Source organism: Bacillus rossius, chromosome 7 (genome assembly GCF_032445375.1).
Source record: "Bacillus rossius redtenbacheri isolate Brsri chromosome 7, Brsri_v3, whole genome shotgun sequence".
NCBI lineage: Eukaryota > Metazoa > Arthropoda > Insecta > Phasmatodea > Bacillidae > Bacillus > Bacillus rossius.
Window position 1 is genome coordinate 61,841,624 of NC_086335.1, and position 18,168 is coordinate 61,859,791.

The following is an 18,168-nucleotide window of genomic DNA, read 5'->3' on the forward strand; positions in this document are numbered from 1 at the left end:
TTAGTCAATAAATAGCCTGGGTAACGTCGGGTACTGCAGATAGTAAGATAATAATAATTGGTGCGTGTACTTATGTACGCGCTTTAGAAGTAATAATTACTTGGCGTAATAAAAAAATTAACTTTATTTTTGCACGCAAATAATCAATATAAATGTAATAATAAAAAAGACTGGAGTGATATTATAAATACGGCTGCAAAGTATAAATTCAATAAAATCAATATTTTAAAAAGAATACTCAGTATTCAATATTAATATAAATACGGGTATAAAATTAGCTATTTCATTTAGTAAAACAATCGAAACAAATTATAATTAATAATGAAAATCAATAAAGTGTTGAAGGTTTATTATAATGTATTAATTTTAATTATTTAAAAAAATTATTTATAATTCTAAATTAAAATAAATTATTCACACGCAAACATAAATTCACATATGTAAATATACATGAAAATACAGTTGAAAAAAATTATAAACACTATTTCTATCACTAATATTCACAATAAATAAAGGTTTTTAATGATAACTAGAGACCGGAAATATTCGCGGATTCCTTTCGAAACAGGCTGGAATACAAACTCGTTTAGCTTAATGCTGCGTCAGTGATTGGACCGCAATTTACCTGAAGTACTCTGAGCCAATGGCAAACATTCAACAAAAGAAGTATCGAAACATAAGAATCGCAGTAAACAGGTGTCCCGAGTCGGTAGCCAATGACCAGGTCATAGTTGCCCGAGTACATAGAGAATCTTGGAGTCTATCCTAGTGGTCATTGAAACCGCGAATTTTTCCAAACCCTAATCATAAGGACCAGTATATAATACCAATCACTAAATAATAATATTTAAAAGCAAATATAAAAATGTACGTGTATGTAGCATTTTTTTTTATGTAGACTTGTTTTCATCCTGTGAAAATTTCGTTGCATGATGCGCGCGAATCGTAAAAATTCACTCATCATTTTTTTCATGACGTGCCTAAAAAAGCATAACTTCAACAAAATGTGTGAGCCAATCTTTCAGTACTTGCCAGGTATGCGTAAAATCTAACCTTGGTACCGAGAAAATTCATGTGTTGTCACGTGGCACATACTTACCATTGTAATACGAAACTCGGGCTCGAAATATTGCCAAGCGTGAAATTTTATTTTATTTTACATTTCTGGACGCGAATCACACGTAGTTTCCGCACCCGCCGCTAGAATTCGCTGCCGGAGCAGCCACGTCGACTATTGTGTAATTTGATCGGCAGAGCCAAATGTTAAAGCATATATCGAAAAAGGCTCCGATAAAAGCGAATAAAGTCTTGAAAATATACTGAAACCCTGCTTTGCTCCTGATTTACGAATGTCCCCGGATGATTTGGTAATCAGTATTCTTCCTGAACGTGATATGAACACTGTTGATGGTGCAGGTGAGAAAGCTGTCGTCTTCAGCGGCGTCGCACGGGTGAGGAGGATCAGGAGCGACGCATGGGAACCTAGCCTTTAAGCTCCACGCGAGGGGCGTAATCTGGGGGCGACTGAAATGCTGCCCCTTGGAAGGGCAACCCATCAGGATTTTTCTGACAGTAGTGTTTTTGAAAGGTTGTCTGAATTATTGCCCCTTGGATGGGCAGCCCTTCAGGATTTTTCTGACAGTGGTTAGTTTGTAAAGCGACTGGAAGGGCAGCCCTTCCAGTATCTTAAAATGTGTATATTTTCGTAATTTTATAATCCTGAATTGTTGCCCCTTGGAAGGGCAGCCCATCAGGATATCTTTAACAGTGGTGTTTTTAAAGGTTGTCTGAATTGTTGCCCTTGGAAGGGCAGCCCATCAGGATTTTTCTGACAGTAGTGTTTTTGAAAGGTTGTCTGCTGAATTGTTGCCCCTTGGATGGGCAGCCCTTCAGGATTTTTCTGACAGTGGTTAGTTTGTAAAGTGACCTAACCTAACCTAACCTAACCTAACCTAACCTAACCTAACCACTGTCAGAAAAATCGTCAAGGGCTGCCCATCCAAGGGGCAACAATTCAGCTCCCCCGTAAACTGGCGGCGAGCCCTGTGCAGCAGTTGCCCTACTTTCGTTCGGGTTACGTGGCATTCTCCGCTAAGTAGAAAACTCCCGGACAACGTAATGACTAGGTGGGAGTCACTGTAATGACCGGGAACCAAGTGCCCCGGCCAGCTAAAAACCAGTTGGGCAATCCCGGAAAAACCTGCGATGATAACGAGAATCACACAAGGAAAACAATTATTTCTTTTCTGTGCTTTTACTAAAGATTGCTTTGGAAACCAGTTTCCAAGAAATGGTTTGTAATGCTACTTTATACAACTCGTGGCAATGGTTCGTTTTGCATACATTAATATATTTTAATAAATGTTTCATTCAAGAATATTTTTTTTAAAATCATGTAAAAAAGTTAGAAGAATAGTTAATAATTTGACTTTATTTGGTTTTTCATGCTTATAAAATGTGCGCAGTTGATACTGGAAAGCAGGTATTCGGGGAACGGTTCTCAAATAGCCCTTTAACTTTTGGAGGTACTGGGACAACACAAAGCATATATGCCCGGGTAAGAATACGAACCCAGTATATTACTGCGAACACTATTTTATTTATTTAACCTAGACCGTTGTTTTCATGTAAATGTACAAATTTACAAAAATGCATGAATATTTCTGTTCCATCGAAAACCTTACATTGCACCCTCTGACCATCCACGGAGATTTAACTAGTCCGCGGTTACCCATCTTCCAGGTAAAAGACGGAAAAAATGGTTCCTCCTGCGTGAGTTAATGCATGCCTCCTGCTTTCAATATCTGACGAACGTTGAATTGATGTGATAAGATTTTACTTCGGGTTGCAAAATAAAGCCTGTGAGTACGACAAGCAATAGTTGGGTTTTAACTCTGTTCACAGAAAAAACTGAAATTACTTGAGGTTAACACAAACTGAGCCTGAAGTGATTTTAAAGTGGATGGGTAAGTAGAAGCGATGACGTCATGAAAGTGCAATGGAAGTGTAACGCTTTGATGGCAACCGTGAAATTCCGAAGATTAGGGAGTGGAGTGCTCGGTGATGGAGAGCGGTTGAGTACTCGATGTCGTGTTTGTGTCACAGCACTCTTGCATATTTCCGAGTTTGCACGTGTGCATTTACACACTTGTATGCTTGCACCCTTCGCACTTGCATACTTGTGCACGTGCATACTTGTACACATTATTATATTTCTATCTGTGGGAATGTACTTCTAGCACGAGAGGCGAACAAGCACCCAAATGTTTATTTTTTATAATGTATTTTTTTTTCTCTATTGTTGTAGACAGCGTAGTATTTAAGGTGGGGTCGCACACGCTATGTTGATTTTTTTTCATATTTCTCGTCATTTCTAGTAGTCAAAAGCTATTTTTAAACAATTTAACACCTTACATAGTTTGCATTTGTTGTTCTGCCACAAAGATTTCTTAAGTGTTATTTAATGGGTGTAAAACGGTGCGCAAGTGATAGCAATTACAAACACTTGTGCGCCTTTTTACATCCATTATACGACACCTAAGAAATATCTGTAGATAATATATTCATCAGAGTAACAAATGCAAACTAGGTATAATGTCAAATTTGCAGAAATAGCCTTTAACTAGAAATAATGATGAGAAAATTAAAAAAAAAAAAATGAAATGGCGTGTGAGACCCCCACCGACGGAATCTCACAACAAAAATTATTTATATAAAAAAAATAATAATTTACCACAAATTAAAAAGTATAAAATAATTTCTCCTAGACCCATACGGATTTATTACCCCTTACAGATTCCTAACACCATACAGATTTTCCTGAAAAATTTGTATTTTTGTGAATTTTTAGTAGCTATAAAAATAATTGTAAGATCTAAAACGTAAAACTTGGTGCCCATGTAATATATAATTGATGCATGAATAGTTCAATTATGTCACTAACTGCAAATTTTATGAACTGTTGTGTGGTTTTTTTTCAACGGCGGCTACACCCTACACTCCTTACAATTAAGTATTGCATGCGCCCCACGTTTATCGATTTAAATCTTACAATAATTTTCATGGGTATTAAAAATTCACGATCACAAATTTTTAAGTTCAATCGGTATGGGGTCATAAATCTGTATAGGGTTAAGAGAAATCATTTTATACTTTTTAGTCCGTTAAATAAACGTGGTACATTATTTTTTTTATTTTGATAATTTATTATTTTCTGCATTTTCAGTCTTATGTGTGCATTTTCATCCAGATCTGAGCTGTGTTTAAAGTTCCAAGTCATCGGGAAGTTAGTTCAAAATCGATTTCAAAATTTGTACCGAACAAGCAAACAAACAGGCAGACAAGAAAGCTAGTTAGTAGAAACGTGGTAAAATAATAATTTCTGGAGGAGGAACTGGCAATGGTAAGAACAATAGTAAATAACCATTCAAACTGACTGAAGTGATCTCGGAGAAACCATAGGAAAGCTGAAGTCAGAAAGGCCTTTATCGTTGCGCCACCTCTCTCGATACTTCAAGTAAGGTTAGTGTTTCACATCACAAGGTCGTGCATGGATAAGTGGTGGTCAACGTCAGGTAAAAATATGGATAAGTGGTGGTCAATGTCAGGTAAAATATGGATAAGTGGTGGTCAATGTCAGGTAAAATATGGATAAGTGGTGGTCAATGTCAGGTAAAATATGGATAAGTGGTGGTCAACGTCAGGTAAAATATGGATAAGTGGTGGTCAATGTCAGGTAAAATATGGATAAGTGGTGGTCAACGTCAGGTAAAAATATGGATAAGTGGTGGTCAATGTCAGGTAAAATATGGATAAGTGGTGGTCAACGTCAGGTAAAAATATGGATAAGTGGTGGTCAATGTCAGGTAAAATATGGATAAGTGGTGGTCAATGTCAGGTAAAATATGGATAAGTGGTGGTCAATGTCAGGTAAAATATTGATAAGTGGTGGTCAATGTCAGGTAAAATATGGATAAGTGGTGGTCAATGTCAGGTAAAATATGGATAATTGGTGGTCAACGTCAGGTAAAATGCTGCAACGTTTTTATAATCATGCGGTACGCAACGGCAATCGAAACGAAATGTGCGCCAACTCACCATGTTCAACCTTAGTTCGTTCGCGGTTAACTGAACTATTTTGCAAGCCCCACTTGGATTTTCGTTACTTTCTGTTTGTTTGTTTGTTTTTATAGGTTTTCTCTCTTGTGTATCCTTCCGTGGTTTGTAAATTACTGCAGCGTCTTTAAATCTGCATCGTACGCATTTCTGGCCAGAGTATCCGACTACGTATTGGCTTCTGGACTGGAGAGGTTGTTGTTGTGCCCGGCGTTTCGGCATGTCTCGTAGCAGCCATCTACAAGGTTGGCAGCCGCCAAAATGTTGTTACAGTATAATTAGTGTCATAATTTTTTAACCATGAGTCTTTTAAAGTCAGTTCATGATGGAGGAAGAGGAGGGACCATCTATAAACATTAGTGATACTTGAAGATTTTTAGTTAAATATTTAGATTTTCAGCATATTATTATTTCAGGTTTGCACGACACCTATAGATATTTCCAACTTGCATGCCTATAATAAAATGTGACTCGGCCTGAGATTCCAAGGTGTAAAGTTCGAATCTCGAATAAGCCTTAGACGAAGTTTTTTTCTTTCTTTTGCGGTTGGCTTTCCTAATTAACGTCTATCAAAATATAGCAATTGAATCAGGAATTTGCAAAAGGTACCAAGTCCACTTTTTGAGCAAATTCGTGTTATACGAGATTCCGAATCTCCAAAGTGTTCTCTTTGCTGTCAGCAGGAAAAGGAACCAAGTCCTGTATAAGAAATACGATTAACGGACTAGTAAATATATGTGGAACTTGCAAAAGGTACCAAGTCCTGGACTTGGTACCTTTTGTTGAAGATATCAATCTCTGAACTTGGTATCTTTTGTTAATGAACATGGGCAGGGCATTATAATAATGTTCATTCATCAAGGTGTTGTTGAAGTATTTGAACAGCTACAGGGGTTGGTTTATCATACCTTTCATCTCCAGCTCCCAGGACAGTTGAGACACATTGTAATGCCTACAAACAAAGCTTACAGAAATAGAACTGTACCAATTAAAAAAACAAAACTTAAAGACATTCACAAATGTTTGCGGTACATTGCAGTTCATGATGAAGCTCTCACATTCTACGACAATATACTACATTGGCCTGCCATAGACTAACAGACATGCCCATGTATGCCACAAGTGCACTATTTTGTTTATGACTTACATTATTGTTTTTGAAGGATCTGTTTTCATGTTGTTTGTATTTATTTCAATAGCATGTACTAAGGTTCCACTAATCTATACCAATGACACTATGCATTCTCAGATGTGTAAATTTAATACTTAACATTTATTTATGGGTAAATGGTATCAGGTGGTTTTGTTGTAAAATATGTTTTTGTGTATCATATTAATAATTTTTGCATTATAATATACCAACACTGTACTATTATCGAACCAAAACATTATGTTCTATGTGCCATTGTTTGAATGAATGATACTTCATTTGCAAAAAGTACCAAGTCCACTAACTTTATTGATTTTTAATATATTTCAGACAAAAGTGTATATATGTGAATTACGTTTAAAATCATCACACACCCACAATACTTTCAATTGATCCATTACTGATAACCTGTTTCATTACCAGGTCGACAATAATATGTTTTCTGTTGTTTCCCAACAATCTACTTACTTGGACTTGGTACCTTTTGCAAATTCCTGATTCAATTATAATTTGTAATTCCATTTTAATTTAAATGTGGCCTTGAAAAGAAACCGTTGACTTCAAACATACGTGTTGGATGTCGGGAAATGTTTATTTCAAGACAGCTGTCCCGGATGCTGTGGCCGGATGACCACCGCAGTTCGTCACGACTGCTCACAGTTAGGCTAGGAGCGCCCCGAGTGAGGCAAGCAACCCCTCCGACGCCCAGGCGCCACGACGCCTGTGACGAAACGACGCCGTCGGTCGCCCGGTCACGCTCCCAAAGAGTGTAGCAAGCGGCGCGCCGGCCGGCTCGTGCTCGCTCCGGGGCCGCCGGACACGCCGGCCGGCTAGTGCTCGCTCCGGGGCCGCCGGAGCAGGGCCGACTCCCGCGCGCGGGAGAGCGGCGCCTCAGTCCGCGACGCGCCGCTGACGGGGGAAGGTCGCACCGAGGCGATGGCGACGCGATGACGGGCCCGCGCAGCTGGAGGGCGCTTATGGCGCTGCTGGCGCTCGTCGCCCCGGGGTCCGCGGACCGCGCGGAGGAGTCCCTGGACCGCGAGGTGGACCGCCACGACCTGAGCCCCGGCAGGCTCCTGCTGGGGAGGGTCGTCGACGCGCTGGTGCCCGGCGACCCGGGCGCCGACAACGACCTGTGGCGCGGGCTGATGGGCGAGTGCGCGCGCGACGCCTCCTTCGCCTGCGTGAGGCGCGGCGTGTTCGGCTACCTGGACCGGTCCTTGGACGAAGGCGCGCGCGACCTGCGGGTGTACGACGGCCTCGTGCTCGCGCGCAACGAGAACAAGTACTCGGAGGAGCTCAACTCCAACGGCACCGCGGAGGCCCGCTCCGCGCCGGACTCGTTCGAGGGCGTGGCCGAAGCGCTCTACGACAAGGGCGTGAGGTTCGCGATGACGCACGACGTGCGGCTGCAGCTGCCGCGGTTCCTGTTCGGCGGCGCCGTGCTGCGGGTGTCGCCCCGGGCGCTGGACGGCGAGGGGGGAGCCCTCCTCAAGGTCGAGGTGAACCCCGACGGCGCGCGCGCCGACGAAGGCCGCATCTTCTTCAAGAAGCGTGAGTCTTGCAACCGGCCTGTTGTCCCAGCATCTCCCTGGAGCTAGTGTGTTGCCACTGAACCGCTGGAGCCATCCAGTTCCTCCAGGAGCCTACTAAGGATCCTCTGCAGTGGAAGTCACCGCGTCCCGCTGTGGGTTCGAGTCCTTGGCAGATTGACCTCTTCGACATCCAGGACATTCAGAGACGGATGGTGGCTGAAACTATCGCCACGGGATGTAACGATGCGGAGAAATGGGAGAACCGCGAGGAAACTTTCCACGGGCTCACAGCAATGTCCGCCACGTATCCCACTTGTGAAAAAAAAACAGAATTTTTTTTTTCTTCGCCCGGAAGTAAAATCCGGGTCCCATCGGCAGGAGGCGTGTCTTCAGAACACTGCTCTGCCGTGGGAATGTGTGTTGGGGCTCAACCCAACCGCAATTGTTATCATTGCATTTTCATAGAATGATTACATCTGGCGCTGGCCGCCATCTTGTATTGTAGTGAGCATGATACCTGACGCCATCTTGTATCCGCCATCTTGGATCCTCCATTTTAATTCTTGTTTTGATCTCACTCATATCGTTGTTTGACTTCATACGCATTGTATTTAATAATTACTTTGTTGCAATTTTTTTTTTTGGCTAGATATAGATGCACGTGATATGTTATTTGTTATAGGTCAGGCATGTGCTCGCAATTAAATAGATGCGTTTGCCTCTTACTTACTCCGTTTTTTTTAAATTAAAATTACAATAATTCTGAAGTACTAATTTACATTCTGTTAACAAATTTCAGATGCAAGATTTATACGTGTTGTAAAAAATTGTTTTCTCTTAAATTGCAATATGTCATTTTATCATACCTGTTAACAAACAATACGGGGTGATAAAATATTGGGTAATTAACTTTAACTTTACGGAATCAAATTAATTAAAAATAACTTGGTTTTATTGTTTACATCTAACATGTTTGATGCATTTAGTAATAGCTTTACGTTTGTCATTAATGCAGATAAATGTTAACTTTGACGTTTATTTGCATGTATCACACAAACTGGTCACCTTTTTAAAATTACATTAAAGTAAAATATAAGACTTGGTATTCATGGCACATTTCAAACACGCTAAACTTATTATTAGAGTCCCGGAAATTTCGTTGATTCCTCTGGCCTCAGAATAGAATTCAAAGTTATAGGTGTACTCGACCCATGTTTACTTTCCCATTGGTTGATTTCTTAGCGAAAACATTTTCATCCTTGTTATTTGGCACTACCTGATTCGCTTACTTCTCTCCTAGCTGGACATCATTGGCTCACGGTCGTAGAGGGGCGTGTCCAAACAACTGCGTGCCAATCATGAACACAGTGCGAAAGTGTGGAGGTTTGCATTCTAGCTTGCGACTATTTGAATCCGCGAAATTTCCGTGTCTCTACTTATTATCTTAAAATAACACAATAATTGTAACCAGGGGCGCAAATTTGTAGGATTCAAGGGGTGTCCTTAAGATGTTGGACCGAGGGGGGGGGGGGGGGTTGTGGACTAAATCTGCGGTCTGAGAGTCTTACACATGGGGGTACCCGACACAAGTCATCTCTGGGTAGCTCAATTATCACATACGATGTATTTACTAAATAGAGTAGAGCGGCATATGTTGTAACACATGTTAACCATTGACTGTAAATAGTGGAGTAATAATATAACTTGATGTAAGCTTTTGGACATACGCCATTGCTAAGCACATGTATGTCTGTAGAAGAAAACTACAAAAAACACAAATTAAGCAAAACATTGCTGTTGTAAACAGGATATATGTTGACCATATTCCTGTTATGGAATATTATGTAGTGTTTATATCATGTTGACAATAGCAATTTTTTGCTTAATTTGTGTTTTTGTCTTTTGTGTTTTTTGTAGTTTTCTTTTACAGATATAGATGTGCTTAGCAATGGCGTACGTCCAAAAGCTTACATCAAGTCATGCACTCCCATTGCACAAATCTTTCAAAGATAATAGTATTAATATATTCCCGCGTACAATTTATTCCTGTGAATTTAATTTCAAACATACAGTTTTCATTTAAGGAAAATAAATATTTTCAAATAAAAAATATGAATAAATTAAACAAATTGGTAACACCTCTCTCAGTAAGGATTTTTTTATTCCCGGGGGAGAGAGAGGAAGAGTTGAAAGCTCATGATTGTAAGGTCCAAAGTCATCACTGTCCATTTGTACACATTTTCAATGAGCCCACATATTACAGACAAAAAAAAACACTTAACCCACCTTTACCTTCCTCGTGATTTAGAGATGGAAAACAGTTAAAGCAGAAAATACATCACACATTTTTCTTCTTCTCCTCCACGCACCCAATACGGTGTTTGTTTCTAGCATAACATTCCCCTCACCCACTGCAATTGTAATATTTCAGCAGCCTTATAACATATTATATAAAGAATATTTTTCTTAAATTTAAATTAAAATAAAGCTTCTCAGTATCTTCGCTATCTTAAATTTTTGACGTGATAACGTCTTATAAATTGATGAACACCGGCTGCACGCACGAAAAAGCATGACTCATTGTCACGTTCCGCCTGGGCCGAGCGTGCAAGAACCGGCCAAACCACCGTGCGAGAAAATCTTCCATAATATCAACCAGGTTAAGGCGGGCTTTTTAACTAAGTAATTGTTCGTGATTGTATTTAAACAAATTACTCAAATTAAATTTGCAAAAATTGTAAAGAATATTTGAAAATTAAAAAGTATGAAATTGTTCATCATTGTTTTCTTATGACGTTATCACGTAAAATTATCGTTTGTAAACCAACTTTGCAGACAAACCCCCCCCCCCCCCTTTTTTTATAAAACCTATTAAAACCTTAAATTTTCTAATTTCCTCTTTGGAGGTTGATGTCGACGGAGTGACGCCTGGCGCTCCCTGGGCTTCGGGCTTCGATGCCCTCGTCCTGGCGCTCTGCCCCCGGTATCCGCCCCTGGGGTCCGCCCCCGGTGTCCGCCCCCGGCCCGGGTGCAGTCAGCAACGGGACTGCTTCGTTAATTGGGGGGGGGGGTGGGGGTGCCTCGCCAGCTTGCAGTTTCAGATAGCTCGCCAGGGGCGCAAATCTTTGGGATTCTCGACGGGGAGGGGGGACACACGGCCCAAGATCTGGGCGTGTGGGTTTTAACAGACACCAGTCATCTCTGGCAGGGTGCTTGTACGCTGTATACTTCCCGCATCTTGCCCTACGTGCGTGAAATAAGCAGAAAAATTTTCCATTAAGACATAGTTTCGACATCAAACTCATTTCACAGTCGCACGGTTTTGCAAGTGCCGGCATCACCCCTTCCCCCCCCCCCCCGACCACCCTTTGTGAGGGGCTTCTTAATTCCAGGGGAGGGGGGCCTTTGTTTGACCCCAGGGATCTGCGCACATGCCACTTGCTAGAAACCTTCCGTGCGGTTTGTTTTTCGGTTTGACTACTTGTAGCTTTGGCTACATGTTGAAGCCAACACTTGTGAACTCTTGTGGTTGCCATGATAGTTGTAGTGGCGCTTACAGACTGGAGCCTGTTAAATAAATGTGTGGTTGCCACAAGGTATAGAAGGTCTGGGATTAATGATTGATAATAATTATTAATTAATAATATGATTAATGCCTCGACATGCCAAAAATTAGGCTAAACAGTTGAAAATTAGAAATGGAAAAAGCCAAGAAGTCCGGGCCTAATCCCCCTTAACAGGAAAGTATTCAAAATTATTTTTTGGAGTGACAACGTCTAATAAATCGATGAACGCCGGCTGCACGCACGAAAAAGTGTCCCGTTACGCACATTGTCCCGTTACGCTGTGTCCCGTTACGCTCATTGTACGCTTGCGCCGCATCTATCTCTCTTCCACTCGATTGGAACAACAATCGATTTGACTTTTTCGAGGCACATTATACTTGAAACACTCCCATTCGTTTCCTACTTTTCCTATCATCGTCCTATCCTTAACAGAAAAACACAGATTGGAAGAAGTTAAACAGCAGACATGTAAAAAGTTATAGTTAAAATAATCTCTTCGTTAAAGTAATACACATATTTGAATTAATGAGCGCAAATAAAAGTAAATTTATCAATTAAATTGTAGATTTCATTTCACTCCTTCTTTGTATCCATACAAAATAGTGATAATTCAATAAAAATTGTTCAATTTTATTCATAAAAGAATGCAATCATTTCATCAATGTTTTATTATGACGTTGACACGTTAAACTATCGTCCGTAAACCGACCTTATAGACAACCAATTTTTTTCTAATACTTGGCTATTTGCACGTGATTTCAAATACAGTTATTATATAAACAAAGTTAATTGTTTATAATTTTTTTCCTAAACGAGTTCTAATTTAATGGGTATCATGAACTTAATGGCAAAGTTTTATGTCAGTCCTAGCATAAACTGAAAGCACGAAAACCTGTCGTATACAGATTTAAATGAAACGTTCGTATGTAGCCTACGTCTTAAAATTATTTATTTTAAGTATAAAATTCATTAAATCCATAATAATTAGCTTTAAACTATAGGGAACCTTAGTTCACGTACTAGGTTTTTTTAAAAAAATATATATAATTTTTATTGATTTATAGAATTTTATACTAACATTTAAGAGTTACATGACGAAGACTCATAAGAACGGTTAATTCAAAACTTTAAACCATATGATTTCATGCTTACAGTACTTGCTAGGACAGACGCAGTTCGGCTTCAAGTTCATAAAAATCATTTAATAATTCTTTTAATAACCAAAATAGTGCGTGGAGTCCCTCCGCGAGGAAGAAGTGAAACTTCACTGTTTACTTCGCTGCATAGAAAGAATACCACGCGCATGTGCTTGGGATCTACCGACTCACTCTCTTTCTCTCTCCTACTTTCTACCTTTGTGTATCTTTCTTTCTCTCTCCCTCTTGCGTTGGATTATTGGACGCTACTCGTTGCTAACGCTCGCGCTGGCCTGTAACAGGTACACTACGCGCATGCGTTCGAGTGCCACGCATTCACTCTCGCTATGTCTCTTTCCATTCCCCCTCCCCAGGAGCGTTGAACGTTTAACGCAACAGTGCTTTCATACCCCCTCCATGGTAGCGTTAAAAGGTTTAACGCAACCTTGTTGGGAAGTCGCACTAGAAGTTTCACTTCAACAATTTAATGCGGTTGAGTTGTGGAATTATTTAAGAACCGCGTTGCATTAGAAGCGATATAAGCATGTATTCCGAGCTCGGCGAGAGAGTGGGGACAGCCTGCCAAGTCCAAGGTCAGAGCGGGAGACGCCAGCACACTGACCTGGCTGGCGCCTGGGGGCAGAGGGAACCCACTCAACCGCTCGGGCGAGACGCCGGGGGAACCCGGGTGGCTTCCAGCGGAGCTGACCCCGATAGCAGACCTTCATTACGCCGATGTGGCCACGAGCTTCATCTGACGCCGCTGCTCCCGAGGAAACGAGGTCAAATGGAACATCCCAGTTGTTGTTTTTTTGACGTGACAACGTCTAATAAATCTATGAACGTCGGCTGCACGCACGAAAAAGTGTCCCCCGTAACGCACATTGTCACGTTAAGCTGTGTCCCGTCACGCTCATTGTACGCTTGCGCCGCATCTATCTCTCTTCCACTCGTTTGGAACAACCATCGATTTGACTTTTTCGAGGCACATTAAACTTGAATCACTCCCATTCGTTTCCTACTTTTCCTATCATCGTCCTATACTTAACAGAATAACACAGATTGGAAGAAGTTAAAAAGCAAACATGTAAAAAGTTATAGTTAAAATAATCTCTTCGTTAAAGTAATACACATATTTGAATTAATGAGTGCAAATAAAAGTAAAATTATCAATTAAATTGTAGATTTCATTTCACTCCTTCTTTGTATCCATACAAAATAGTGATAATTCAATAAAAATGATTAAATTTTATTCATAAAAGTATGCAATCATTTTATCAATGTTTTGTTATGACGTCACGTTAAACCATCGTCCGTAAACAGACTTTACAGACAACCAATTTTTTTGACTCACGTCTTTAATATTGCTTCCATAGTGGGAGGCAATTTAAAAAAAAAAAAAATGATAACAAAATCGGGGGATACAGTTTGAAGTTTTAGCTACATATCTGTCATCTCCATCCAAAATTTAATCAGACCACTGGATGGTTAAAGGATCAAAGAAAGAATTAGTTACGCTAAGAGAGGACTGTGACGCATCGCGCGCGGTGGAGGGGGAAGCGCCGCCATTTTTAAAGTCATTTTGATGCGTTTTGAGATTTCCATTTAGTATAACTTTTGACTCGGAGAATCTACGACGTTCGTTTGTGTTTCAATCGTCAGCTCTCGTCAAAATCTATAAATGGCATATATAGAACTTTAGGGTAAATTAGTTACAGTGAATATATGGTGTTAAAATAAAAAATAGCGTATTTTATATTTTGTATAGAAAATATTACCTGTTACGTACACGTATTGACTTACAACACACGGCCATGTCCATGACACAGCCACACCCCATTTTTTTTTGTTTTGTTTTATTTCGCTCCATAGGGTTTTTTTATTTGGATACAGACTGGAATTTATATTATTATATAACTTCATGACATTTTCATTGGTTTCTGGGTGGTTAAAATTCCTACAATCCGACCACATGTAATACGGACCGAAGATAAAATGTACAGCTAATGACTGACAACATGCATTTTTCACGAAAGGATTTCCAGACCAGCTGTGTGTTAAAAATTTGTACCATCTTTGTTTCGTTTTTGGCTGGGTTTACCTCAGAAACATGTATACTGTCAGCGCACCAATCACAGCCATCCAGTGCGAAAGCAAACGCGTTCTAATGTCCCTGTCAAATGGGGAAATGGCTTCTCTTGCAGACGACCACCAATGAAAAGGAGCAGTGGCTAGCAGTAGTCTTACTTTATTGCTTATTGCAAGCAGTCTAATAGCGATCACATTTTTCCGCGAAAAATACAAGCCCCTACTAATGAACAATACATTGATTTGTTTGTTTAAAAGTGTGTGAATTCTTGCTTACACCAGAATATATCGCGAATCATGAAAGTTTATACATTTTTTTCTTATGATCATACGCTGCAGTAGAAAAAAATAAATAAAATATTTTTTATCTATCTGTTTATTTTATTACAGTGATGCTTAATAATTATAAATATTATATTTCATGTTTAAACTGTATTTTTAGAAGAGTCAAAATGGCTAAAACTACTGTTTTCAGAATAAATTTCAAGCTTGAAACACCTCTTACAGATTTTTTTTTAAAATATTATATTCTCCACCATGCAATGTTAAAGTTACCGCTCAAATCTCATAGTTGCCGTATACACGACGAGAAGACCGCGCGCCAGTCCAGAGGAGACACCGCAATAGAAACACCAGCGAGCGGCGCACTTATCACCCCGCCTCACCGACACAAATACACCCCTGAACAGGCAGGCCCCTTAAGGGTTACTTGTACCGGTTGTTTTACGCGAAAAAAATTACTCTGAATAAATGCGGTTTGATCCATTTTAACTCTTCTAAAAATACAGTTTAAAAACTTAATCCGAAATCAAAAGTACTTTTCGGCCCTCTGCGAACTCTTGAATGCTTTTCGTAAGAAGACCCCCACTCGGATATCTTGAGTAGTTTTGAAATCGCGTTGTTTTTTTTTTTCCTGAAGCTCTGCGCACCGTATGAGTGCCCGGGTACACTCTAAAAAAATTTTGTACGTTTACAAGGGAAATTCTTGGAAACCCTGTTGCCAAGGATATTTCTTGCAAAACTACAAGGCAGAACCTTGCAAAATCGTACATGGTACAAAGCTCTGCCTTGTAGTTTTACAAGTAATATCCTTGACAACAGGGTTTCCAAGGATTTTCCTTGTAAAATATACAAAAGATTTCTTTCAGTGTAGGCGGGTAGGCGGGACACTAGCTTGACATCTCTCCATCGAGGTTATTAGAAACGAACGAAGCGTGAAGCTTTAATGGAGCGTTAACGGAGAAACCTCACATACTTGTGAAGAGAAATGCCACGGTCTCTTCGCCGGCAAACGGCGTCGGGTTTGACCCCACCGGAAAAGAAACTCGAATCGATGTCGTGGGAAGCGAGTGGTCAGGCCAATCAGGCCTGCAGACTTCAGTGACGTCACTTGCCATACGGTGATCTCCCAGGATCCGCAGGGTCGGGAGAGGTCCTGGTGAAACATAACCATACCTTTCCTGCCTATTTACGAAACAATTGTCTGTACTAAATCCTTGCTTCAAAATCTACAGCTTCATCGTAAAGCGTTTTGTAAATGGAACACATGTTATTACATATAGTATATTTGTAAATTCGCACGTTTATATGAAAATAACTGTATCGCTACAATGTAGTGTTCACAGAAATACTGGGTTCGGATTCTTACCCGGGCATATATGCTTTGTTTTGTCCCAGTACCTACAATAGTTAAAAGTTATATGTTAACCCTTCCCTGAATTTCTTTCTAGTATTGAATGAAACATCAATTAAAATATATAGGTATTAATGTGCCAATTTTCGTATGAAATACGCATTATTTACTAAACAATTAAATTCATATATGCAAAAAATAACCATAGCCATGTGTTGTACAAAGTTAAAATATTTCCTGTAGTATTTCAAATTATTTCTTGTCAACTGGGTTCAAAAAGAATATTTTGTAAAAGCAAATATTTTTTTCCCTGTATTGAAATACGCGTATTCGAAGATTACATCCTGTGTTGTCGGACGGGTTCATCAAATTAGTGCATCCATAAATTCCAGACAAAAAAATTACCTTGTGGGGAGAAAAGTCAAGGTCTTACAGAACTTCATTGAATAAGACTGTTCCATAACAAAATCTAAAGAATAGTCTTTCAAAATTCTCAATAGTACTCTTGCAGAGTTGGTAAACATATATTTTTGGATATATATTTTCGAATTAAAGTTTTATTTTCAATTTCCTTTATTGGTACTATAGCGTTAATTAATTTGCCCTTAGATTACAAAGGGAAGCGTAACTGCCTAGATTTGAAAAAAAAAATTGAGTCAAAAGTTTACATTACCAGGTTTATCTTGTATTCGAAATGGCAAATTTTTGTTGATAAATTGGTAACATTATTTGGTTTTCTGTAAAAAAGAGAGTGATTACATATTAATTTATTTGTTCACAACAAATAAAACAAATATTATTACTGAATGCAAAATTATGCATTAGTTCTAAAATTAATAATATTTGTGTGCGTAATGTTAGACGTAATTTTTAAAATACGAATCAATTTGTTGAACGATGTGTACAGAAATACTCCCTGAATTTTCCCTGACCTTTCAAGTCTTTTATAATTATTCACTGATCAAAATATTCTATGTTTCCACTGATGTCTTCGCATATGATATGGAGCCCTCGGTCGTTGTATGATTCCAACTCTAACTAGCCTGGTTTATGTCTTACTTAGATTTAAATTGTTTTCGATAAAATCGTTAAAAGATGATTTTATTAAAAGAGGAAAAAATATGAACGGTAGGAGAAACTATATCTTACATAAGTTTTCTGAATTATTTGATTACTTTTATTTCTATTATAAAATAAAATTGGTGTTTGTTAAACGAAATTCTAACCGCAAACAATAAACTTTTAATATTTAACGGATAAGCATTATTATAACGTTTTATTTTCTTTTTAAAGAAATTACTTTTTGAAAGCAACTGTACTCAAACAAGAAAAAAAATTAGAGACTTCTAATATGAATAGATATCTATTTCAACTATCCTAAAATTAATCTTAGAGCAAGTATTATAATAGAAACTAAGAGTTGAAATTATCGCTGTGTTTTGGATAAATATGCTGAAATTTTTAGATACTAATGACTCAAAATTTACTCTGTGTGTGTCTATATATATAATTTTTTTTTTGTGTGTGTGTGTGTGTGTGTATGACCATGTAATTTGCGCGAGAATATTTCCAGACCAGCTGTTTGTTAAATATTTTGCAACTTAGTATAGGTTTGTCTGTTTTTCGTGGTTGGCTGGGTTTATTTCAAGCACATGTCTACTGTCAGCGCACCAATCACAGCCATCCAGTGCGGAAGCAAACGCGTCTTGAATGGCGTGGGCCAAACAGGGCCATGGCTTTTTCTTGTAGACGGCCGTCAATCATAAGAGAACAATGGCTAGCGCGAGCATGTCATATTGCAGTCAATGAGCGACAAGATTATTTAGCAAAAAAATTTTAAAGAAAACATGACACCAATGCATCTATTTTCAAGGATTTTTTTTTAAATCAGCATACAATAGAAAAACTTAAAACACAGCTGACATAGGAGCCACGGAGGGTGAGT

At 39.2% G+C, this 18,168-nt stretch overlaps 1 protein-coding gene across 1 annotated transcript in view; it reads left to right on the forward strand.

Annotated features, from left to right (window-relative positions):
• The first annotated feature begins 7,174 nt into the window (after window positions 1-7,174).
• LOC134534469 (uncharacterized) overlaps window positions 7,175-18,168 on the forward strand; it is a 40,615-nt gene continuing 29,621 nt past the window's right edge. The window contains exon 1 of the mRNA XM_063372945.1: window positions 7,175-7,819. Within this exon, the coding sequence (XP_063229015.1) occupies window positions 7,213-7,819 (607 nt within the window). The 5' untranslated portion in view covers window positions 7,175-7,212. The remainder of the gene's footprint in view (window positions 7,820-18,168) is intronic.